The 25,867-nt window shown below is 42.4% G+C and overlaps 2 protein-coding genes across 5 annotated transcripts in view; both read right to left on the reverse strand.

Annotated features, from left to right (window-relative positions):
• rasgef1ba (RasGEF domain family, member 1Ba) overlaps positions 1-25,867 on the reverse strand; it is a 109,271-nt gene that overhangs the window by 24,072 nt on the left and 59,332 nt on the right. Inside the window, exon 1 of one of the 4 annotated variants that reach the window (XM_037097051.1) lies at positions 14,228-14,330. The exons of 2 other annotated variants lie outside the window; for them this stretch is intronic. The gene's annotated coding sequence lies outside the window, so the exon portion shown is untranslated. Of the gene's footprint in view, positions 1-5,574; positions 5,929-14,227; positions 14,331-25,867 lie in introns of those variants that run through there. One more of the 4 variants, XM_037097050.1, reaches the window with a different exon arrangement.
• LOC119018953 lies at positions 9,372-14,207 on the reverse strand. The gene is made up of 3 exons (XM_037097054.1): positions 14,061-14,207; positions 12,730-13,380; positions 9,372-12,003 (listed from the first exon to the last, which is right to left on the reverse strand). The coding sequence occupies exons 2-3, from the start codon at positions 13,235-13,237 to the stop codon at positions 11,495-11,497; spliced, it is 1,017 nt and encodes a 338-aa protein (XP_036952949.1). The 5' UTR covers positions 13,238-13,380; positions 14,061-14,207; the 3' UTR covers positions 9,372-11,494.

The raw sequence follows: 25,867 nt of genomic DNA on the forward strand, positions 1-25,867 counted from the left end.
ACCCACACGAGGCGAACCATGCACCCTTTTCCCCTTTCACACGCCTGCTGCTCCATAATGCACGCGTGCACACGTAGACCATCGCTATTATTCAGCCAGACAACCATGGCCATTTCCATGAGAAAGGCGAGTGTGAGGAGTCAGAGCACAGCGGCCCGAGCATCTGCTGCACCATGTGGCCTCCCCGCAGAGAGGGTGAGACAGGAGGCGATCACGAGTGTGTTGGAGGGAGAGGAGAGGAGGGATGCCCTGCTAAAAGTCAACTGTTTTGGAATCTGTGTTTACTCCACTGAGGGTATTTACCGAACATGAGAGCATTTATCTTAGCGGCACCACACACACACACTCCATTTAGACACAGTGTCTAACATCCAAGTACAACCACAGACATCTGCTGTCCACAAAGCCACTCTGAACACACCACTGGGGTTAAGATGAAGATCACTACAGCAGCAGGTGACTGAGGACTGAGAACGTGTCTCATTCACTTTTCCCAGCTGGCATCTAAACCACCAACTCCCTGATCCCACGCTTGCTTTTCTTACCATGGGGGGGGGGGGGTTGTTTTGGTTGGATGCAGAGCATGAACGGTAAGTGAACCAACAGGAAATTAATCAACAATTTGAAGGCTTAATTGTTTTAAGTCATTTTTTTTCCTTTTCAATTTATTTTTGATTCACTTAATTAAGCAAACATTTGTAGGTCCAGCTTCTCCAAATGGGAGGATCTGCAGCTTTCCTCTCTCTTTCATAGCATTATCAACTGAATCCCATTAGATTTTTTAACAAATTAACCAATTGCAAGAGGACATCTGGGGCTCTGGGAAAGCGCTGTTAAAGCTAGGACAGGATTATTTCTTTTTCTTACAATAAACTAAACAAAGAAATAAATTACACACAGGCAGGAATAGTGGGCTGATACCAACTTCATTAAGTAGCTCGGGTGTCGACCAGACCAGACCGATCTACATTTTGGTCAGCCTCATTGTAAACCAAAGCATTTCTGCAGCTCACAGCCATCCCCGGCCTCGTGCTACCTGACATAAAAGTGTGGTGGACCCATTTCAAAAATCAGAAAAAAAGAGCACTTGTATCAAATTAGAAATCTGTATCACGTGATGACCTGTGAAAGAAGTGATATTGGCGCCTGGTTGCTTTTCTAGATGGATGCAAAGTTCAACATTTCATTCCCAGACAGTTGGGCCGAGATTAATCATTTGATGCTGTTGCAGGTCTGTGAAGTCCAACTGTTATCTACTACCACACAGACGCATCATCACATGAACGGATTTAGTTTATAAAGTCTAATTTTGCAACATGCTGTACTGAACCTCCAGCATCGTTACATCACTGTCCCACACTTTGGATTAATGTCACAGTGCCGGGAGCAGGTGGGCTTCTTTGAAGATGAAAAACTGTGGCTCTAAAACAAAAAAAAAAACTTTAGGTAGAGGACACCATGACATCAGATGTCACACACTGTCCTCTTTGAATTCTTAAGAATTTTTTTTTAAGAAACATTTATTTTCAAAAGCAATTGAGTGCACTCTCCTTAATTTCATCAAAGAAACAAAAGAAAGGCACTTTCGGTGTTAACAGAAATAGAAATTGATTGAGTTTTGGTTTTGCAGCAAGAGGACAGCACCATCACCACCTCCAAAGACAGTCTATTCTTATCAGCTCTGATCCACACATGCCAGCTGCAGCCTTCACCCTAATCCTTAAAACAAAGTGTAGGATTCTTACAGGCAGCGACAACTGAGACACACTGATTTACATTTGGCTTCCAGGTGTCTGTCTGTGCAGTAGTAGTTGTGGTGAAGGGGCCACGTGTCGAGTCCCAGGGCCCGACAAAAGCAAACTCTTAGCACGTTGCTGTTGGTTTAGCGTGGCCGCTGGCTGGGTGGCAGCTGAAGGTAAACAAACAAAATGCCACAGCTCAACTGGGGGGTGGGGGTGTTTAGGTTGGATGGATGGTTTTAATTATAGTCTTGCTGGTTGTGTGTGTGTGTCACCATCTGCCTCAATGTGTGAAAAGAAGTCTGGTTTGGACTTAGATTGGATTTAAAAACAGAGGACATTCAAATTTCTGCTGGTTTCTGCTCACTCAGGGGCACCTATCTTTTTTATTGACTAAAAACTCAACTGCTGCTTATTACAGGACAGTGAGTCTCCTATATGCTTGCCTAGTTCATGAGCTGACTCATGGGATGGCAGCCTGAAGGCGCTGGTCTCCCCACCTTCTTATTTACACTGGGAAATAGTACTGAGGAAACTAAGAAATGAAACTAACGCTGACATTAATGTATCGCTGATCATGTACGGTAACATTTAAAAGGTGACAGGTTGAGTGGAGGAGAAGGGAAAAGGGGAATTTTTAGTTTCAGGCCACGATTTGCTGAAAGGTTATAGAAATGTCAAAACAGTTCCCCTTTCTTTGCCCTGTGGGGAACTTCTCAAACAGAAGGGCAACAGTTTAAAAAAAGCACCAAACCTCTCCAGGCAAGTGTCACATTAGGAGTAAAACCCCGCCGTATATGCTGCAGAGCCATCAATGACACAAGCTCGCAGGTGATTTTGTCTGCAAACGGTATGGGGTGGGGCGGGAGAACGATAGAGCCTTGGCTCAAAACAGCCATCAAAGAGCCGACGGAGGCTCTTCCCGCCCTGCCCGCGCTGTTAACGACCCCTCATGATGAGCGCCCATCAGCAGTTCGGAGGCTGTAAAGAAGAAAAAAAACACCCGGAACACACAAAAACCTTTCCCGTGGAGAAATACACAAGCAGCCAGACACTCGTGTTTACTGTTCAGGCGCTTCCCCGATGCCATACTGCCGAGACATTTCTAAGATCTTCCTGCAACCGCCGAGCCACCGAGGTCAAAGCAGTAAAGCTGCGAGATTTGTGACGCAATAAAACATCCTCCGCAGCCTGAGCAGCAACGAGAAGCGGTATCCACATAAAGGAAAGCCTGGGAGAAAAAAAAAGTAGCACAGTGTTTTGGGGGTTTTTTTGGTTTATTGGGGTGGAGAGAAGGAGGCTACAGCAGCGGGGGGAATGCTGTGAGACACTTTGAGGGAGGGCAGCAGTAAATCAACAGCCGCCCCCCCTTCTACTCCGTAAACACTGAAAGGCATGAGGAATCTCACTCATCCATGGCTTGAGGAAATGAGGGTGAGAGATAGCTGAGTGGCTGCACAAGGGGGCGAAGAGGCCACAGTGGAATAGTGGAAGTATTCTAAATAAAGAGGGCTGGCTGGTGGTGCTGTTTGAAGCCGGTGTGTGGTCAGAGGTACTTTAAACTAGGAAAAAAAAAAGCACCTGTCTTAATAGAGGGTGGCCAGCAAAAAAAAAGTGGGACTGGAACATGAGAAAGACACAGATTCATGTCTATTAACCAAAAAAACGGTCTGGTCTCGACACAGCACAACTTCAGAGTGGAAAACAGACTCCGACAGTAGCAGGAACATGCACAGACCAGAAAAGCGAGAGGGCTCACCACTGATAAATCTCTGCCTCTCTCAACCTTTTAACCTTTTTTAACCACTCTGACCCTCCTGCAGGTCCGTCGGTTCAAACTCACAGCGTGCGGCTAAACTTTGGTCTAACCCACAACACTTTATCTTCCAAAGAATCTAACAATCTCAAGCTGAAACCTGGAAAAAAAAGAACATGAGAGTCTTGGATTTAAAGGTGCAACATCAGTGGATGGTGATACAGCACATCAGGTACCTTCAGTGAAGATGTGGCAAGAGCCAAAACAGAGAACATGGCTGCTGTCCAAATTTCAAGATGTTTAAGGAGAGGGGGGCAGACGTTCAGGGGCTTAACACATTTTCTCAGTTATACATTAATAAGATTATTAATGCTTTCTGGGTGTTGTAGTCCAATTTTAACTCAAGCTGCCAACAAGAACATTTTCAAGCGACTTCTTCTTCACAAAAGAATCAATTAAAGCCCATTCATTATCACCACGGTAGCACTTCTTTCAATGAAATGCTGCAAAATTAAACCAAAGGACGAATACTACTTTACACCGTATGATGGCTTACAGCTCAGTGCAATGCACCATCCAACAGCAGGAGGTCGAAGCGCAACCTCTCGCAGCTCACCCACCCTTCACGACTACATCCACGCTCGTACCGAGAGTGACGGCTGACTACCAGCAGCGCAGTGACAGAGGTGATGTGCGCAGCTGTTGGACCGAGTGGTAAAACTCACAGCTTCCATAAAGGATTCTGTCACCCAGCGTCATCAGTCCCTGACAGACACATGACATGTTCAATGACTAACCAAAGTGAATAAACAAACCGACCTTAAAGGACAACACAATCTTATACCGGCATACTTTGTTTATATGTGGCGGACCCTGCCTGGAGAACATTAATTATCTGAGTAATGTTAATATAAAAAATAAATAAATATGAGTATTATTTCATCCTCCAAAACTACAGAGCGCCCCTTTAAGCAATGGACCTAGACACAGCTAAGCTTGCAGCTGAGAGCTCACCTCTTTTCATTCCCACAGCTCTGCAGTCTGACTCTGCACACACACACACACACACACACACACACACACACACACACACACACACACACACACACACACACCCTCTCCTCTGCAGCTACATCCCCACACATCAGGCTGCTGTGGCTTCAAACACCCCCACGCATCATGACAGGAAACTTCCCACTTTCCCCAAAATGTCCCTATTTGTCTGCTTCTGTGCAAACAAAGAGCGCCACCACAACACACCACAACACAACACAACACCAGAGTACAGCAGCAGCCATGTAATCCACAGCAACAATCACTCATTCAGCGCGTTTCCAGAGGAGGCGCCCTCATTGTCAGCGGGTCCTGCCAAGAGGGAAACCAGCCGAATCACCAATAAACGGATTGAACTTGTCAGCACATTAAAAGGGGGGAAACCAAAATGCATGCTTGTAATACGGAGCAGTGGCACGGAAAGCCAAGAGGAGGAAGCCGGAGTTACTCAGGAGAGATGTGGGATTAACTTCACTGATCCTTTACTGTCTTGCAGGAGAGGAGAGGAGAGACGGGGGGAATCCTCTTAGCCAGAAGGTAGTGGGGGTTAAAAATAGCCCGCTATTGACCCTCATTTCAAAAATCCCATTATTTGGGGTACAGTTGAGGGGGTCGCTTGGGAGGAGAGGGAAGACAGAAAGAGCTACTTATCACAGGGTGCCAATTTGGAGTATCACTGCCCTTGTTTGTTTTGACTGTGCGGGATAAAGACGTGGGTAAAGTCAATAAAGGGCGCACAGCCAGCCCTCACACAGCAGCAGAGGCTCGATTCACACACTAGAAACTGGAGCTGGGATACTGCTTAATACCTGCAATCACGTTGAGGGAAGGAGTGACAAAGCATCAAGTCAGCGGTCTGTTCATGTCCAAGCGATCCCCCTTGGATGGAGATATAAAGTGCGCTCTCTCCACCACCTGCGCGCATTTTTTTTTGGGGGGGGGGACGAGCAGCGGGTCTCCAGGGGCGCGCACACAACGCAACACTCAACAAGAAACATAGAACACTACACATTCCTCACAGCTCACCTCAGCAAGCAGCAATCCAGGTGCGAACTCTCCTCGTATCCTCTCTCAAAAATGTGCCAAACTGCCTCTTCTGAGCAGCCGTGACTTTCTCCTTTATTTTTTTTATTTTTTTCTTTTTTTTACATGTGAATAAAACACGGCGGTGAAACCTTGTCCGCGCCGGGCACTCAGTGCAGCATTATTCAAGCGTACATGCAGAAAAAAAGTAAAACAAAACGTATATTCTCGCTTCCAGGAGCAGAATCAGCAGCGGGTTTCGTGCGGAGAAAGATCCGTATGAATGGCTAACAGCTCCGGCAGCGTTGCAGCTCCTCCGCCGCCTTCTCTTATATGAGAGCGCTCCGGAGCCGCGGCCAGCCTCAAGACTGTGCTGCGAGCGAGAGGCGGCAGCCAATCAGGGGACGGAGCTCACCCACCCCTCCCTCCCGTCTCTCTCTCATCCCTCTCTCATCCCTCTCTCATCCACCCCCTCTTCTGGAGTTTTCAGTTTCATTACTCCATCCAGACTCTCCCTTTCTGTCACACTCTAACGTTTTTTTTGTTGTTGTTGTTTTTTTCCATCGGTATCTCCCTGGTTCATCGTTCCTCTTTCGTTTCTCCTGTTCACCTTGCTTTATTTAGGTTGCGGGAATACCAGGAGAAGAGCTGCCAAAGCATCTCATTTTGAAATGGAAAGCACAAAAAATAATAAAAATCACCTACAGCATCATAAATGGAAAACTTTTCCATTTCCTCAGGTACATGATCGGTGTCTGTGTGTTTCTATCTGATAAAGTTTTATCTCTCCTATGATTTCACTTTTTGTAATGGTTGCTTTTACTTGTGTTTTGCTTACTCTTTTTTTTTTTGCATTCATTTCTTATGAAATATACTTTAGTTTATTTGTAATAAAATGCACATTTTGAGCAAAAACGTCTTGCACTGCCTGGTAATTTAGGAAAGTAAAGACTACAGCCAGGCTAGCAGTTCGGTCAAGTTCACCTAGTAGCCAAATCATGTATTTACATATAATGTGATCCACACCTGGCCAAAAAGACCTTTTTCCTGTAAGCCTACATTGTGAAAGAAGGACCTGTAAAAACCCTGGGGTATCACCCTGTGTATCACAACCAACGTGACACAACTTTTACAACCCAAATTTTAGCCATGTGATGCACATTTTAAAAAAAGAAAAATAGAAATGCCTCACCATTAAATTGTTTTATTCCCATTCAAATTGGCGGAAGATAGCAGCTCAGTCAGAAGAAGTCTCTGGGGCACATGCTCTACGGACAAGGCGTATACCCCTCTGGTTAATATTCAGCATTTTCCAATGCCAATATAATAAGCTACTTTGGAAGTAAGTGCTACTTTGGAACTGATGCAGCATCCTCCCACACTGTCCTGCCTACAACACTTTGATGATTGGTAACACAAAGACAAGCTAAAATGATCAAACAAATGAAGTGAAGAGAAAGTGGAAAGTTGAATCGTTATCGGTATCGGCCCTGAAGATGTCATATCGGTCGACCCCTCCTATGGAATGTGCGATGGGGAAGCTATGTGGAAGATCCATGTAATTTAGCACCCAGAAGTCAAACTTTTTGGCACCACTGAGCAGCTTTCATAGAAGTGAGCGGTGCTCCGCCTCTGACACTGTATCCAGATTTCCAGACTCTGAGCAAAATGACCTAAACCTCTGGAAGCTAACATGAGTACAACAAGGACCTACAGTGCTAACATGCTAATGTTTACTGCATTCATCATCTCGGTTTAGCATTGTAGCAGGCTAACATTGACTGAGACCACCACATCAAAAGATGTGTGCCAGCTTTTTCTAAATAGGACTGAACACACAGTGGACCATAACTGAGGCTGATGGGGCAGGCATGAGTTTTGCAAGTTGTTTGTTAAAAATACTACTAGAAAAGTTGACCTGATGACGGCGCTACATGACACCTTGACAACCAAAGTGATCGAATTCATCCTAAGGGGGACATGAATGTCTGACACATACAGCAACAGTCTATCTGATAGTTATCAAGATCCCCTGATGCCGTCAGTAGAGATTAATAAAAACCACAACAACAACATCCAGGGGATAATCAAAGTCAGTAGGATTCACCATGAATGGCTGTACCAAATTTCATGCCAACAGCTCCTGAGCCACACTGCCAGCATGGCTATAAACTCTAATCTGTATGACAATAATACGCATACGCATGACAATAATCACAAAGACTTCAATGAATCTTATAAAATACTCACTGATATCAGGCCATGTGTCCACTCTTCTGTATCTACTGTTGCATGTCTTAATTGTGACCCATCAAGGAGCTGCAGAGGAGCTAACAAGGCTACATTTTCACATCTCACCCATAAATGTCTCCAATTTATTCTGTTCACCTTTCTCTCCTCACCTCCCTCTCCCGTGCCCACTTCCCCTTTTAGCCCCCCCTCCCCTCTCCTCTCTTCATCTCCATCTCCATCTCCATCCCTCCCCCCACTCTTTCTCTCTTTTGTACGCCTAGGCGTCTCATTCTGAGCTCAGGTCATGTAAATAGAAGCTTCACCACCACAGGGGGAAAAAAAACCCCAACAAATTATAATTCATATCAGCGAGAAAAGCTGTTGCATGAAAATCAAATCGAACAGCTCAGTCTCTCTCTTCGTCCCTAACGCAACATGTCTCGTCTAGTTCCTCAAAATCGACTATGATGTTCATTGTTTGTCCAAATAATTCAAGGTGACAACTGTCTCTAAGAGGGCGGCGCGCACAAAGGGAAGCTGTCTTTTGTCAGAAAATGACTCACGTTGGCACACATTATATAAGTCCAGAATGGGACTGAATGATTGGATTAAATGAAATAAACATGCAAACAACAATCGTATTTAAATGTCGACTGTATTAAATCATTTGATGAAGCCTTCTCAGGCGAACCTACTGCCGTTGTGTTCTAGCTGTGGAGTTATAATGGGCCACCGTGTGTTTATTGGTTCAGTCAGTTGTATTTATTTAGATTTTATCTGAAAAGGCAGGTACATTAAGAAAGAATGAAAACCTGAAAAGACGAGAAATTGGGTTTACTGGAGACAAAATACTCTTTTACGTCTGCAGAAAACACAAAAGCCCATCTGCCACTTGTTTACAACAACTGTTCCGCTTATCTTTTGACAGAAAATAAGAGTAGAATTTTTGTCGTCTTCAGGCTCAACCTCATTGTAGTTTAGTCAAACAGGGACCAAATGTGACTTCTACAAAGACGATGTGCTGGATGTTTGGTTAAGACGGGAGAATCCTTTGTGCTTGGCTGACTTTCTCCACTTTTCTCCAAACAGAGTAATAAGCCATGGTGAAATAACAGCAAATCATCCCAAATCTCATCAACATCCAGAGGTATTACGCAATCAGGTGTTAGCGCAGCTTTACGTATATGCACTAATCCAGCTTTTCTCTCGCTTAGATGACTGCACGGAGTTTGACCGCAAAGGTCAGGATTGCCGTCAGCATGATGGGCATCATGGGACGCAAACACAATGTATGTCGGCAAACACTATGAATAACGGTCGTGTTCGGGCCAGGTTTCTAGATCAAATGGAAGTTTAGGCACTACAGCTTTCGTTCCAATGTACTGCAACTAAAAATCTGAGATGCATGATCACAGCTGATCAAAAATATTATCTACTGTTGTGTGTATTTGAAAAGCTTTAATAAAACCTTGAAACAAACAGCTAAAGAAGGCTGTGGGTGCTCACTTTACAACTGGTTTTCCAACTAATTTATGACAACATCCACACAACACTTTGGACACAGAATGTAACAAAGTAGTGGATTTTTATTCACAAATTACTGGCATTTAAAGGCAACAACATGAAGAAGAACATGAGCAACAAAAGGCTTTTTGCTGGATACTGTGATTATTTTGACAGATACGGCGATTGCGAAATAATCATCGCTTTTGCATTAAAATATTTATTTTCACAAAATAAAAAATGTACTAAAATCATGATGATGTGACCGATGATGTCATCTAATCCAATGAAAAGACCAAAGCCAACTTTTTTTGTCTCTTAGTATTTTTTGCTTTGCCCATCTTGTCTCTGGCTCCCAGCTCAGTCATGTTCTGAACCCGCTGGGCCCTGTAGAGTTTTGCCAAATGGTACTCAACCAGGAGAAAATAGTGCATTTATTGGGGACTATTTTCAGTGGTGGATTAATATATTGCACATTTGGCGCTCTGGTCATTGGATCAGCGGAACATCGTAAGTGGGGCTGAGTCAAAATAAATGCAGCTGTGTGCTTTCATTGTCATGAGATAACACTATTACATATAGTGTTGGTTTTGGTCTTTTTGTTGGGATATGTTAAAGAAAACAAAAGAAAAGTAGAATATGACCAGACGTATCCTACGTACTTCTGTGTCTGTAGAACGGATACCAGCTTGATCAGTCTGATTTCAGTGGTTCGAAAGGACTGGGAAGTGGGACTTTACCAATTCAGCTCATTCACACTCTGTCCCTTCAGGGCAGCCTGTGTTCAATGGCTGAGTGAAGGATTTCCAGTTTGTCTATTCAGGTAACAATCAGCATGGGGCAGCCACAGCCTGGAGGTTTAATAAATTGGATTCCTGTAAGTGTGAGTGTAAAGCAGAAAGAAAAAAAAACATCTGACAGAAGAGATATTGTTGTGTAGCTAGTTTGATGAAGCTTAAAACAATAAGGGATAGAGCTTTAACATCAAAAAATATAATTTACATGAAAAAGGCGCAAAATGTCCACATGTGGTAAAAACATATGATGCTCTACTCTCAAGGAGACGGAGCCTGTCCGGCTTATCAAAACTGTGCTAAAGGTCTGTTATGCAAGCGAGACGTCTAGGCTGATGTGCTGGATTTGAAATGTTCCTGTAGGGAAACAAACACTGACTTTGTGTTTGTGCTACATTCCCCATATAGCTCCCAACACACAAGTGCTGGAGATAGGCATCAGGAATTTACAGTAAGATGTTGTTTCCCGTTTGACTGTGGCACTAAGGTCACAGTCCAGCGTCTCGCCTGAGGACACTCGGACAAACATCCTGAAAAATATAATACCAACTGACGTCATATCTGTGACTGATCCAATCTCCACCCTATGTGGATATTTCAAGCATCTGTCTCTGTTCTTTATGTAATAAAAATGCATTTGTCATAAACAGTATGTCACACCAATCTCCTGACAGAGATCTTTTTTTGTAATGCATTTTGGAGATAATTCACATACCAACAGTTTGTTGTAAAATGTATCATCTGTATACCATATTTGTTAATATCTTAAATTCTTGAAAATCAATGTCTTAAATTACTGCCAAACATATTTAGATTCGTCCTAAATATCTAAATAAAACTGGTAAAAAAATAAATGAAAAGGTGCAATATGTAAGAATTGGACACCTGTTGAATTCATACAACATAAAGGGGACAATAACAAGACAGAATCAGGACAGAAGGGGATTATCGTTTTTATAACAAAAAGCCAAACTGTTGACCAACATATTCCAGTTAAAAATAGAAACCAGGTTAGAAATATTTATTTTTTAAATTTTTTAATTTAAACAAAAGTGCGTGAAACAGTTTGATAACATTTGGTAAGTCACCTAAGAAATCCCCTTACAAACAAACACTTCAACTGTAAATTCTCTTGGTAAATTTTTGCAACTGACCACTTCCTGTTATTCAATAATCATCTTCTTTAACTCACAAACAGTATGATTTGTTGGAGGGGGTCTTTTCTTGCATTTGAATCATTTAAAGTTTCACTCCATAGCACTCATCTTTAAGGCCTAAACAAAGCCACCCTGACTGTGGCTCTTTGCATTGTCAGTGCTGTTATTTGGTTCCACCTGAGCTTGAATTCCACACTTTGGGTTAACCACTGTAAAAGTCTTCAGTGTGAGGGCATCCTAATTGCCACCTGTGTTCATGGTATGATTTGGACCAGCTGGCATCTCTGCCGCTGTCTTACTGCCTCCACATTTACACCCTTGTTCTCGGGCTAGACTGGTAAGGAGCTCCAGGACTCTGATCTCATGCTCCATGCGAGCTTTCTCCCTCCTCTCCTCTCTTTCAGCCGCCTCCCTCTGCCGGCGCTCCTCCCTCTGCAGCCACTGGGACAGGAGCTCCTGATGCCAGTGGGCCTGCTCCTGCCGCTGGCTCTCCAGCTGCACCATCAGGCCCCGGGTCTCGGACACAAGCCGCTGGAAGCACTCGGACAGGTGCTTAAGTGCCGGCTCCAGGCAGGTGGATTCAGAGTGGTGGTGGTGGCCAGAGGTGGGCAGGGGGTTGGGGCTTGGATCTGTGGGTGCGGGCAGTGGAGAAGCAGCGGATTGGGTGAGAGGGGGAGGAGAAGGACCAGCCGGAGGTGGTGCTACGTGTGGGGAAGGAGTGCTCAAGCTGTTATCCACGAGTGTACCTATGACACAGGTTATTAAAGAGTCACAATTAGAAAAACGGCACAAATTATTCAAATTTCTTACTGATCTGCAATTGTAAAATCATATTCTGAATTTTTATTCTGTCACTGATGCTGTAGATGTGTTAGCCTTAAATAGAATTTCTAAAGATAATTTTACCTAAACTAAATCTGCTGTTGTATTGTGATATATGATATGTATCTTGATATTCTGAAACTTCCTCAAAAGTACATCACAAATATGAGGACATGACAGAAAAATATTACAATATTTTTTACTTAATACCTCGATATTCATACTGCAACAATGTCATAGGAATGACTACTTGTACTTTCAATAAATGTTAACACAATGAGATGTGCATGTGATTAATTGAGAACATCTCATCACTTTGCCATAATGCAGCCTTTAAAACCAGGAAATAAAAACTCTTAAGCCATATCACAATAAAACAATATCCAAAATCTCAGACAGCATATATTGTCATATCATGATAACAATATACACTTTATATATTGTCCAGCCCTGGTACTTTTGGCATACACATCACCTAAAGTCATGTACATATCATGTACAATTTCTGAAATGATAATAAATGTTTGGGTCACCTGCCAAAATCAAAAATGAGCTCAGCTGAAATAAAATATTTATAAGATACGCGCCATGAAAACACTGTTCATGTTTAACAGAGGTGCCACATCTCAGGATATAGTCACAGTACGTACCCGTAATTTCTCGATGGATGGGTGATTCCAGGTAAGCGTCATGCCGTCTGTCTCTCGGATGCTGTGGGAATCCTGTACTGCTGAACTCAAACTCATCCGTTGAATCTTCTAAGTCCTCCAACTTGACTTCAGAATCCAGCTGCCAGGACTGACGGCCTCCTACCTCCTCCAGAGAGCTCAAGCGTTGTCTTCCTGTCCTCCCAGAGGAACCAAAATGGTGCCCACTGATCTCTGTATGAGAATTTAAATCTGCAGGAATACTTCCTCTCCTGTCAGTGGAGTCAAGGTGGCGTTCTGCCATCCGCTCTTGAGAAACAAAATAGGGCCCTCCTTCCCCAGCCGCTGACCTCCGGCCCAGCACAGCGTCCATGTCTGCAAAGTATTTGAAAGTGCAAGGCTGCGAGCTGTCGACGCTCCTCTGTAGTTTGGCTCTCACGTAGTTAGCCTTCAGAGTTTTGACCCGCAACCTGCACTGGTGTGGACTACGAGAGAAACCCATTTCGCTCATGCGGGCAGAGAGGTGTTTGAAGACATGGCGGTTGCGAAGGTTTTCTGCCAAACTCTTTTGGACGCGCTCGTCGCTCCAGGCGCACAGCAGCACCTGAGTCTCCTCCACTGTCCAGTTGACTGAGCGCTCAGCCTCTCGTTTTCCTGTGCATACATACACAGCTGAATACAGTAACAGTACAGTTTGGGCACTAGATCAGACTGTCCTCAAATAAATCCTCCATGAAGGTTATAAAGTTCAGTTTTTGTTGAAGTTGTCTTAGAGAAATGTCATTCAACTTTATGGTCATTTTGTGAGCTGTGGCTTGTGTGCTCTCTAGTCTACTCACACTGATATAAAAGGATTAGAAAATATCAGAAACACATTAACTTACAACATATCTCTAAAACACTTTCAACAAAAACTGTACATCATGTTCTGTTAAGACTGCATTAGTTTTAGCTAGATGGCATTCAAAAAGTGTGCACACTACTGCCTGAACTCTGTGTGAGGGAGCAACCACAGCAGATTAGCATCTAGACTTACTAACAAACTTATAACCCCGTTCAGTATATTCATAACATAGTCATAGATTGTTATATTGATGCCTTGTCCATGTGACATCCTCACATTATTCCTTGTTGCTGATTAACCTGACAGGAAACGGTTAGCTGACACTGGGTGTTGCAAGCCAGTTACCAGCTGAAAAGTTTAGTGTTAGGAAACAAGCTGTATTAGACACAAGCAGAATAATACTAGCCTAACAACTGTGCCCGACGCGCTAAAGGCTCGGGGTGTGATTTCATAAGCAGGACAACTAGCAATTAATGGCTCATTAGCTTACCAGCCGAGTGAGACCAAACTAGAAAGCCATTTCTGCTGTGTAACAAACACAGCTCAGGTTAGCAGCTGGCTAACAGTTAGCTGAGCCAGCTACATGAGTCTCATCCTGTCGCTCTGCTTCCTTCTTAAACACAAACAGAACATGTCGGCTGCCTGAAAGATTCTTACTTCTGGTCGTTGAAACGGAGTTGGTCGAGATGATCAGCGGAGGATTCATTTTAGCAGCCTGCAGGCAATGTAAACAATCCTCACACACGACGTCGCTCCTCTCTTCCGGGTGACGTCGTGTTGCGCGCGGTGACGTCACGAGTCGTCTGAAGGGTCGTGTTACATTCGTGTTACAAAAATGAAAACAATTTATTATTATTGTTGTTATTATTATTAATATAAAATTTTAATTTAAAAAAACTAAACAGAGCAAACAACTCTACTTGCATTATTTTGGACGCACAAATAATACTGTATGCATTATTTTTACCATAATACTCATTTACATACTGTACTGAAAATGTATTACGTGTTCATTAGTTATTTATTGCCCTAATTTGCAACATTCCCGTTTGCCCTATATTGTATCTGTACAGATCCTATAATTTTTACACATCCTCTGGGATCATTAAAGTTGCTGGTACTGCGTTTAACATCAAATATTCATCCTTGTCCAACATGCAGTAAGCCAATATTCATATACTATTCATATACAATACTGCGGGTTGTGCAATATTTATTGAAACAAGAGTATGAGTTTTTGTCAATATTGTACAACCACTGACCAAGCAGTGGTGGGTTAGTTTCCTGCATAACACCTCCAACAGCATTTAATCATGTTAACATCGCAGACATTATCTGTGCATACAGTAATGTACGATTCATGATTAGAGATGATGCAAAATTACACTGATACCATCACATATTAAAGAAATGAAAATTAGTTGTTGTTTTTTAAGTTTGTTTGTTTTTTTTCCTGTTTGGGTAGTTTAGCTAGACTTAGAGTATGTATAATGAAATATCCAAAAGCATTAGAATCCATTTGCACCTCAACAATGAGGACACAAGGAAGTTTAGTGTATAAGACTTCAAAAACAGGATTGACATCGTAGGGGGGAGAGGCTAATATCAGAGTGGAAATTGAGGTATATATCATTGGTAGACTACAAAGGCTGTGTTCAGAAAGACAATTGCTCTGCGTGGACAAATGCAGCCATCTCAGTGACACAGCAGTTGGCATAGTGGGTGTCAGAGAGGCCTCAGGCAAAAAGCTGCAGTGTTGTAAAGAAAAAAAAAAAGTTTAACCTGGCTACACATTTGCCACAACACAATCCCATGCCATCAAGTAACCGAATATGATAGGGCAAGCAAAACATGCAAGTGCGCATTCCTTTGTAATACAAACAGTTTAATTCTGATGTTTACATTGCAGTCATCTAAACATAGACCAGTATGCAGTGTTATGGTGAGTCTCAGCCAACACAGCACCTTGTCATTGACAAATGGCATCAGAATGATTTAGAAGTGTGCCGTTCTTACAAAATCTCAATTGGAAAATGAATGCATAAACAAATAATGTAATACTGGTCACTTTTAAAATTCATATTGAAAAAAAAATGGGGCAGCATATCACTAGCTGACTAGCTAACTCTGTTCTAGACTAGGAGTTTGGGGTGGGAGTGTTCACTATCAGTTATCAACTTTTGAGGACCGCTTTACCTATAACACTAGGCCTAGGGGCTAGCTGGTTAGCATTTTAACTTAAATTGATACCTCTTCAAAACAATACAAATATGTCTAAATGGTTATTTGTTCACAGTCTGTTCATAATTTTATTCTTTTTTTAAAACATAGAACTGAAATTCTTACATATTGCATTGCATATTGTATTGAAAAAACAAGAAACCCCTGTGAAGACAGGACAAACTCCAGAGAAGAATAGTAACAGATGACTAAAATGACTATGCAATCTCTTCCAATCTCATGTCCCTGACAACCATAAAACAAGCTTCCTCTGTGCATTTCGGTTGCAGGCACACCTGTATTAACAGCGATGCGATCATGCGATCTATCACCCCAAGTTGCATTTTAACTGCTGTGTGTGAACACATCCCCAGAGACCACAAATTCATCTCAACTTTGAATAACAAGAGGCAACCATCCAGAGGAAACATCTCCTTAAGAGGCTGTGAGGTGCTAATGGGCCGTCTTGTGCATTCTCTGGATGTCTGTTGAGAGCATTAAGATCTCTGACGTCCCTCCTTCTTTTTCACTGGTTCACCTCCTCACTCTTTCATCCACAAACACAGCAATTAGCAGGGGGGAGAAAGTCCTAAAGTGTTGCTAATTCAGATTCAGTCTGCTCTCCTGCAGTTGTATTTGCATTTCGAGCTCTCAGCCTTTGTTGTGTTACACAGTGACTGAGAATGAGTTTAATAGTAATCCTTAAAGAGAAGGCTGGAGATCATTTACAGTTAAAGCCCATTTTCTTCTGTCAGTATCTCCTTATGTAGTTGCAATGCAGATCATATCAAGTCCAACAGTTTGGTTTAAAAAGTACTCATTTCAAAATTGTTTTTAATTGACTGCCTGACCAAGAACTAGCGGAGATATTCTGGTTTAAATTCTGTGTTCAACACATCAATCTCTATAGTTTTTTAGCCTAGCTTAGCACTAGTTTACTGTAAACACAGAAAAAACTGCTAGCCTAGCTTGCTTCATGGTGTTGGTTTTATCACATTGCATGTGTTTAAGACAGAAAATATGACACGATTAAATGAGCAACTACTTCCGTTTCTTAACCCTCATTGCTAGGCTTTCTGCATTTTTGTAAGTCTAAATAAAACACAGCTGACTCTCAGATGTACTGGTGGCTCACTAGCTAAGAAGATAATGACATGATAAAAAGAAAGTTTGGGAGATGATGGAGGTATATTTTTTTACTTTTGTCAAAGAAAAAACTATTCTATTTTTAAAAACATACGCATCCAAATCTCAATTAGATTAAATTCAATAACAGCAGAAACATTTTTCAAATCATGGGGCACTGTCATATTTTCCTTAAATGCTGTCCTGAACTACAAAGACGTCCCAGATCACTGAGTCCACCCTGTTTTTTCTGGTGGGTTACGTTAAGAACCACTGCCCAAGATGACGAGCCAAAGACAAATTCAAATGATCAACTGACTTAACGAGTTTAGAATCTCTTCATGATCTCACAATGAGGAAAGAATACGTTTTAAAGTAAAGAGGATTTTTTTTTTTTAGGCACCCTGGAATTTCAGGAAACATGTTTTGATTCTGGTTCTAGGGACACAGTTCCTGTTCCCAGAAAATCTTTGCAGCTAGTGTGGGACTTTCCATTTGTGATGGGGGAAAGGGATCACTTTCAGTGATACTGACAATTCACCACCAATAAAACAACATCCCAATTGTTGCACAACAGGAGAGAGACTGAAAGAGAGAAGTAAAAAAGTGATGACAAAGACAAGTGAAACTTTTGGTTTAAACATGGTCACGAACTAACCAAGTATTATTTTTCCAAGGACTTTTTTTAACTTTCAGTCTGCCTTTCTATCTCTGCATACCTAATATCCAGTGAGTTACAAATACCAATACAATGACTGTATTCGTGTCCTGTCTTACTGAAGAAAATGCAGTTCAAACTAAGGTTTGTAATCATTATTGGTCTAATTTGCCCAATCTTCAAAGCACAGTTATTGAAAAGATGGGACCTCCAGTCTCTGAATACATTGTTCTAGTCCTTAGAGCTCCTGACATCTTGAGACTATATAGTCAGAAAAGCACTACTAGTGGGATTAGAGTCAGTCTGGCAAATGCGATTTTTCACTGATCCGTTACCAAACCAATATGTTGGGGTGATGTAAGACAACACGTCGGATAAAAGTCTGATTTTGTAGTTTCCAGCCTGGCAGTAGGTGTAGGCCCTGGAACCACAGGCTGACATAAAGGCTGTTCTTCACAGCAGAACTCATAGCACTGACTGCCTGGGAACAAACTCAAGCACACACACACACACTAAGACGTAGAAATGATGAGCCCACCACAGCATAGGTAATTACAAAGGAAGAGGGGAGCCGAGACAGTCGACTGGACATTCATCTCATTACTCATGCGTGCCTCCAGGCTGTTCCCCGCTGGCCTGCGAAGGGAACATCACATGCTCTTTTCACACACACAAACAAAAGCAGGTAAATCCTTTCAAAAAGAATTCTGGACACACACCTGGCCAGCCAGGGTCAGGATCTTGCTGCATCTTTGCTAATTACACCACTAACAGCAGTGTCTGGCTTATTATCATTCATGAATACTCTTTTGTGCATGTGGTACAGCTTGACTGGGAATTGAATCTCAGATTTTTTGCATATTGTTACTACTTAGATCATTAGCTGACCACTTAGCAACCTCCAAAATAAAAAGAAAATATCTAAAAAGGAGGGCTTCCTGGTGGATATCATTTTGCAGGAAGAATTTGGTGCTGCAAGGTTCACACTTGTGATCTTTCTGCTATGGGAGAAGCATTAACTACTCGCCTATGGTCGACAAAATGGTCTGTAGGCTACACCAAAAAGAAAGAGCCTGGCTTAATAAATGATAGCAGTAATAAATAACTGCAAAGCCTGCACGACCACCTCTTCTGGATTGTCTTCTTTCCCATCCTCAAACAGGGAGAGACAGGCAGTAGATTTTCTCCCAGTGTGACTGGTAGCGCAGAAAACCAGGTCAGCGAGCACACAGCGAGGTAAGTTGAGGTACAGACGGCTCACACGCTGGAGATGGTTACATCAGCTGAGGCTGGAGGAGAACTGAGGTATCCCATGGTGGAAGCTCAGGATCCCTGCCGGCATGCTGCTCTTTGGCGTGGCTCCATTTTCCCTCCTTTCATGTCTCCTGACAACCAGCAGCAGCCGTGTTGTTTAGATCAGTGGCTCGCAAACTTTCACACCAGACGCAAACAAAGACTCAACATGGGAGCACTGCAGCAATTCATGGAATCTGTGCTTTTTTTTTTTGAGCTCATACCCCCTAAGAATCAGAGTGGTGAGCCCCTGAAGCAAGAGCTCCACTCAAGTATTTAATACGCAAAATGTCCACATTCCACAAGTCAAATCATCAACCATCCCCGAGCCATTTGAAAGAAAAGAAAACACGCTTAGTGCACAGCTGGGCTTGTAAGTTCAGTCACCTCGACTTCTATTGCTGCTTGCAAGCGAAAATATACCCATGTTCTACATTTTTTTCTGTGTGTTGCAGCACCTATATAACTAGTCTGCTCATCTCTGCTGAAGAAAATGGTATGTTGATTCTGAAATTCACTTGACGCTTAATATCTGTTGAGTTCTTTGATCCCGGCCACAGCTGACGGGAAGTTCTGTTTAGTCTTAGTTAAGTTTAGGCACAGAAATTACTACCGTACTTGGTTTGGTTTCGGAAAATATCACGATTTAAGTTAGAACAAGTTCCCATGATTATGTAATTTAAGTTACATAAGCAAGTAAGTAAGTACCAGTCAGCAAAGGACAAGGGATGAGGGAGGACGCAGCTATTTTAACTTAAACCATAATTACTCCTGTCATTGTGAAGAAATGGAAATATGAAGCAAACATTTGCTGTACAAATTATATTGCCATGTTGCGTATTTAAATTACGTATGACCTTGGACCTTGTATAACTATAGCTCATGGTGGTGCACTATCATACACCGTAAAATCCTGTCTTATATTAAAATATACTGCAGTGTAGTATTTTCATATCTAATAAACTTACTCAAACTGGATGTATAGGATCATGTGTCATCTAATCACCACCTGTAGCAATCAGGGCCTTAACATTTCCAAGTGCTATATTTGGTTTGAATGACCACTTCCTAATCCTGCATTAGTCTAATTGTTGACCACTTAGAGGGTTAATTTCCAACCTTGCAGAGACAAAACAGAAAAAAAGACCTCTGGTGTTCATTTTAGCCGTGCTGATGTCTATATGTGAGCTTTCATTGGCCGTTTTATACAGAAGGCAAGAAATATCCTGTGTCTGGGTGGTAATCATACGCTAATCATCACCTCTTGATATTACATCAACCCATGCATAAAAAGTTACCCTATAGCTGTGATTTCCAGCTGCAAAGCATATGCCCCTGCGCCAGGGCGGGATTGCCGAACCACAGAATTTCAAAACACACATGGAAGAACCACGGCAGGTCATTTATCAGCCATAAAAGTGGGCTTCAGAGCTGTTGTGATGTGGAGTTGGAGCCCCTCTGTTTTCAAAGCTTTTACTCCAGTCTCTCCAATGAATTACAGAACTCTTGGTCCCTCGCCCGGACGCCCTCTAATTTGCTTGCATTTTTATAGTAGCCACCAATTTGCAGAGGCCACTTTGACCAACAGTGAACTTATGGCAGAGCATCTGCGCTTCAAAACATTTCCTACAAGCCCCAGATGCATATATGAAAAAAAAACACGTCCACTGTAATATATTCAACAGCACAGATCAATTTGAGATGAAGTGCAAGAGACCATCTGGGGAAGTGCGTGGTAAAGGTCTGGCTTTGGCAGAAACTCTATGTGAACACAGATTTCTGCAGAAATACAGAGTTAAGTCCCAGTTCAAGACAAAAATAGAGGTCACAGGCATCACTTCACCTTTCCATTTAATCAGTGCGTAAAGCCAAATTTGTCTTCAGTCACACACCCGCTTCCCACGCATCTTATTTGAGTCATGGTCATCTGCAAATCTGCGTAACTCTACGGGCATTTCCACCTTGAATTCTGTCTTCCTTTGTTTTGCACGGGCAGCAGCGTTAAACAGGAACCGAGGAGCTAAAAGTGGAACAAAGAGTTAGAAGACTCAAAAATACCACACATTTTTTTTCCTGCACATTTGCGCTTGTAGACGGTCACATTCCAGTGGATTTTTTACCAAAAAAGGTAGAGCAGTCTTACGTAAGGGAGCACTGTGATCTTTGACATAAATGGTAAATGTCGGTCAGTGCTCTGAGAAACTGTCCACTGTCTGCCCACAAGCCTGAGAGCCAGAGCTCGCTGGTTACATCACAGGGTCAGCCGGCGTGACACTTGCGTGTAGACGAGGCAGACTAAAGGATTGAACATGTAACCAGCTGAATGAATGATTCCCTTGTCATGTGTCCACACTGTTGGCCTGCCATGGTGGTCTGTGGCGGAGAAAGAACATCCACTGTGGTTAATGATATTTGTTCTGTCCGTATCGAGAACACTGTGACCTGCATTCCACAACGGACCCTTGGCCACTGACCGTAAGACTACGGCTGTCTGAAATATCTATGTCATTATCTAGATGACAACATATGTGGACGATGAGCACGTCTACATATTAAGTCTAAAAACTGTGCAAGATCTGACTGAAAATAGCAGTAGTGGAGAGGACTGTGGCTAAGTACATTTGATCAAGTACTGCACCAACCAATGACCAGCTCATATAATTTGATGCATTGTTAAACACAACCAAAAAGTCAACACGTCCTCACATCTAAACAACTGAATAGGTTGATTGCCAGAGGCTCCAAAAACATCTTGTGTCTGTTGGAGAGTAGCAGCATCGAGTGTACCAGATCTTCGTCGATATTGTGAAATCTTCACAGTTTGGTTAGGTTTAGGAACAGATCACAGTTTGGGTCAAAATAATTATGTTAGTATCGCAATGTTATGTAACCTAGGCAAAGTCAGTTGTCACATAAGTTAAGATGGGACACTTGGGACACGATCAGCAGTCTCCAGCAGGTGAAAGGCATACATTTGTTTGACCCATTCATGCATCCAAGCCTCCATCAAATACGGACTTTGTTGCTGTTCACACTACATGACCTGACATCCTCCCTTGTTCCCATCAGAATTAGTTGTCCACTAGAGGTCGCTACATAACATACCACACTTTTTTTTAACTTTTAACTTATCTATTTATTTTTATTTATTTATTTTTTATTATTATCATTTTTTTCTATGCACATCTGTGAACACGTCAAAGGCGAATTTCCACTGCTTTTTGCAGGGGACAATAAAGTTTTTCTGATTCTGAAGCTGATTCTGATTCTGATTCTTTCATAGACCACCTTTCATTTCAGGTGAAATGAAGCTACCAAAAGAATAAAGAATAGATGAAATTAGTTTCACCAGCTACAACATTAAAATGATTACATAATGCATTTGTAAAATTACACCAAGAAAATAAAACAACATCCTGAAAATACATTTCGCAGAACAAAATGAACACGTCTGAAATGAAGACATTTATTGCCTTATTCTTGTTAAAGTGCATCTTTAATTGCAGTAGATCTATTGGTACTTCTCACTTAGACATCTAAAGTGTTACATCACAGGAGATGGGTTTTTAGACATACGTAGTTAAGAGCTGCTTTTGAGTTATCTGTTATCGGGGTTATCTGTTAGTCATAGGGGTTTGTGGCTCAGTTCCCAACTCCTGCTGTCCACTTGTGAAAATGTTTGTGACATCCCGACAACTTTGCGTTTATACCACAGTGGGTGTCGGATCTTTGTGGCCAAGAAGAAAAAGAAAAAAGAAAAAGTATGTCGCTCTGGATGAAAGCCAAATGAATGTGATGCAATTAAATAATTGATGACCAGAAAACTTTAATTACTAGAAGTCACCAAACGAGTGCGTCTTTAGAAATTATTTCATTGTCCGGGACCTCAAACCCCAGATTCCACAGACAACCCCACCGCCATCCACCTCCCCGCGCTCCCCTTCTGCTTTTGGATCCCTGGGACTGCGAGGAATGCGTCCCCACCTAAGTCACAGAGTTGACCCCCTTTTGGTGGCCGAGGAATGCCTGGCGTTTCACTGCTCAGTCTGTTTTCACAGTGCAAACAAGCGTCCGCATTTCTTCTGGTAAACTGATCTCGACCACACAGGAGGGGCCCCGACCCCTCCCCCCAATCTCTCTGTACAGCCACCCCTCCCAGATACAAGCCCCCACTACTGTCAATCAACACCTAATACTCCAGGCACAGCTGATCGAAACCACGTGGAGGAGCTGCTGGTTCCAATTGAACCAAGAATGTGCTTATATAACAGTAAAAACTGGTGTTGGGAGTGGTACTCTTATGGCTTTGAACGTACAAGAAGCAGGCAGCCTGACAGATCAAAGAGCGAGAAACGAGGCCAAAAGTTAATATGAAGTAACATGAAGTATTAAGTAAACCAGGGCAACATTTCTCAACTTTCGCAACGTGCAATCCCTTGAAATCCATGCCAACATTAACAAGCTGAGTGATTAAGTGTTTACAATGATATTTGTCTTTTTTGCAGTGGTTTCACTGGATCGTTCCTGAGAAGAGGCCTAAATGCACAGGCATTTCATTTTTTTACCACATAAATCCTCCATCCAAAGATTTAAAAACAAAACAGCACATCTGTATATCTAAATTGAACCATCTTTAACCCCCCCCCCCCATCTAAATATTCTTGTGGACTCCTGGGGGGGTCTCAACCAATGGACTGAGAACCACTGACCTTTCTGTTACACAACGTCAGCACTGAATCTTTCTGTCTGATTATGTCACCTGACGCAGAACTGAAAGATGGGATAAGTAGGAAGTGAAAATGATCATCTGGAGGAAGAAATATATTTCTGTCTGAGATAAATGTGGGTCAGAGTCTCATGTATGATAGCTAGGTTCTGAGACCGATTCTGTGATGTCAAAGGTGATGCGGCAGCCTTCTGAAGGTGTTATGGGAACAACACAAAGATATTTTTGTGGTAAGAAGTGTCTGTTTGATACCAGGGCTCAGCAGGTGCCCACTGTCCATGTACAGCTGCTACAGACTATGTGCATGTCTACAACAAAACGATCAAAGCAGTGTTCCCTGTTAAGTTACATTTGAATACAGATTGCAGCCTCTTCGAACAGGGCGTACTGTGAAAATTTCACCAAAGCGGCAGGATTTGGGTAGTGTGGCGGTAATCAACCTAAATTGGTGTTCAGATCAGGGTTTATCTCTCCGGATCGCTGACTTAAAACTGATTACCCTCCCCATGTTTCTCCATTGTTCTAATGGTGCTGTCTTAAATCAGATCTGAGGAAGGGACCCAGGGAAGACAAATCTACCCATAACTGTCGGGGTGATTAGTTAAATAATGCCCACAGCAAACACAACTTTAAGTTGATACCTCTTAAATTGCTTTCCCCTGCTGCTGTCTAACAATGGTTACAGAAGATACATCTTTTTGATTTAGCTAACAGTTGGATGAATTGCTTTTTCTGAGGCCTGAGAGCATGGCTATAAACACCTAGTCATATTTGAAAATATGACACGTGGGTCTGTTTAATAGCATACTTCTGTACTGGGGTTCGAACATTTTGCCAATGTGACTTAAATAAATATATTAAAGGACGTGTTCTACAGTATTCCTTTGAGGCAGGAATCAAAGTCACAGGTTTAGACAATACAGTCTTACTTGAAAACTATCAAGACTCAACAACTCCAACGATTTTTCATAAATTATTTTTGACAGTTTTCCAGGAAAATATAAACACTGACTGGCTCACTGAAAGAGAGCTATGTGTCTGAGTGTTATGTCACAAGCTATATGTGTTTTCAGCCACTGACCTAATCATCTCTGCGTTGTGTTAACTGGAACGTAAAGAGGCAGGATGCAAAGTATAGCTGGTTTAGACTTGGCGTTTGGGGATATCTGACGTAAATGCCTCTCAGTAGAGAACCCTGCACACTTCAGTGTTTGGAGCCTTTTATATGCATGTCTTTATGAAACCCACTCCACATACACATACACATACCACATACATTCAGATCCTCAAAATACTGGGTTGTGTTTTCTCTCTCCTAATGCAGCCGTTTTGTTTTTATAGATAATGAGGCCGATGGGAGCAAGCCATTCTCACTTTACTAGTCTGCAGACAGACGTAGATACTGAGAGATTAAAAAATGAGGGAGAAAGGGTAAGCCTGTGAACCAAATCTGTTTCCGAGCTCGCCTGTCTGCGTTTCTCCAGCTGTCCTCACCCCCCGTCTGGACACCCAGACTGACGCTCCAAACCGTCATAAACAATATCTATCCCACCCAGACACACTCGTTTTCACAGATCAGCCTCAGAATGTGTTGGTGGGGGTGGCCTGAGACTCGCAATGTTTTTGGTATCAGATATTTGCATTTGTTTTCACCTGTCTGGACAAATTGAACTTTGTGAAAATTAAACACTCTTTACTTAAGAGTAAACACGTCTAGTTCTGCTCCAGAGTGTGAATTATATGTAGGTTAGGCAGGACTGAGGAAATCAAGCAACAAAGCTACAGTGTAATCCAGATTTAGAGAAAAATCTGGATTACATTGTAGCTTTGTTGCTTGATTTCTGGGCAGCTAATTATTGTTGAAACCCAAAAGCCATCATCAAAATAATATACATCCAGTATATCAACACATCTTCACATGTTATAAACTCAAATTTTGGCACACAAGGTTTCATTTCAACATTTTGTGGTCCCTCATTAGTAGTTTCCTGTGGTTAAATACGTCCCGCCTGTCCTGGTCTGGACAGGAATAAGAGATATTCAGCCCAGTTCCTGAATGCTCTGCCAGTAATAAATGATCGCCTGACTCATTTTTCCACCTGCCGTCAGCAGTGGTGGAGGAAGCAGGTGCAGCGGCATTAAGAGGGGTGGTGGAGACCCGGCGGTGTCGCCAAACAATAATATCATTAAGTGCATAAAGAACACAGAGGAGCTCTGCTGGAGGGACTGGGGGTTACTGGTCTGGGAAGTCTCATAATTAGCCTGAGCAGCTGGG

The sequence above is a fragment of the Acanthopagrus latus genome, chromosome 5 (genome assembly GCF_904848185.1).
Source record: "Acanthopagrus latus isolate v.2019 chromosome 5, fAcaLat1.1, whole genome shotgun sequence".
Lineage (NCBI taxonomy): Eukaryota > Metazoa > Chordata > Actinopteri > Spariformes > Sparidae > Acanthopagrus > Acanthopagrus latus.

Excerpts from the sequence above, each read along its gene's own strand:
- LOC119018953 (XM_037097054.1), bottom strand. The coding sequence starts at position 13,237 with ATGAGCGAAATGGGTTTCTCTCGTAGTCCACACCAGTGCAGGTTGCGG. Across the intron at positions 12,004-12,729 it reads CATCCATCGAGAAATTACGG|GTACACTCGTGGATAACAGC; the intron begins GTACGTACTGTG and ends CCTGTGTCATAG.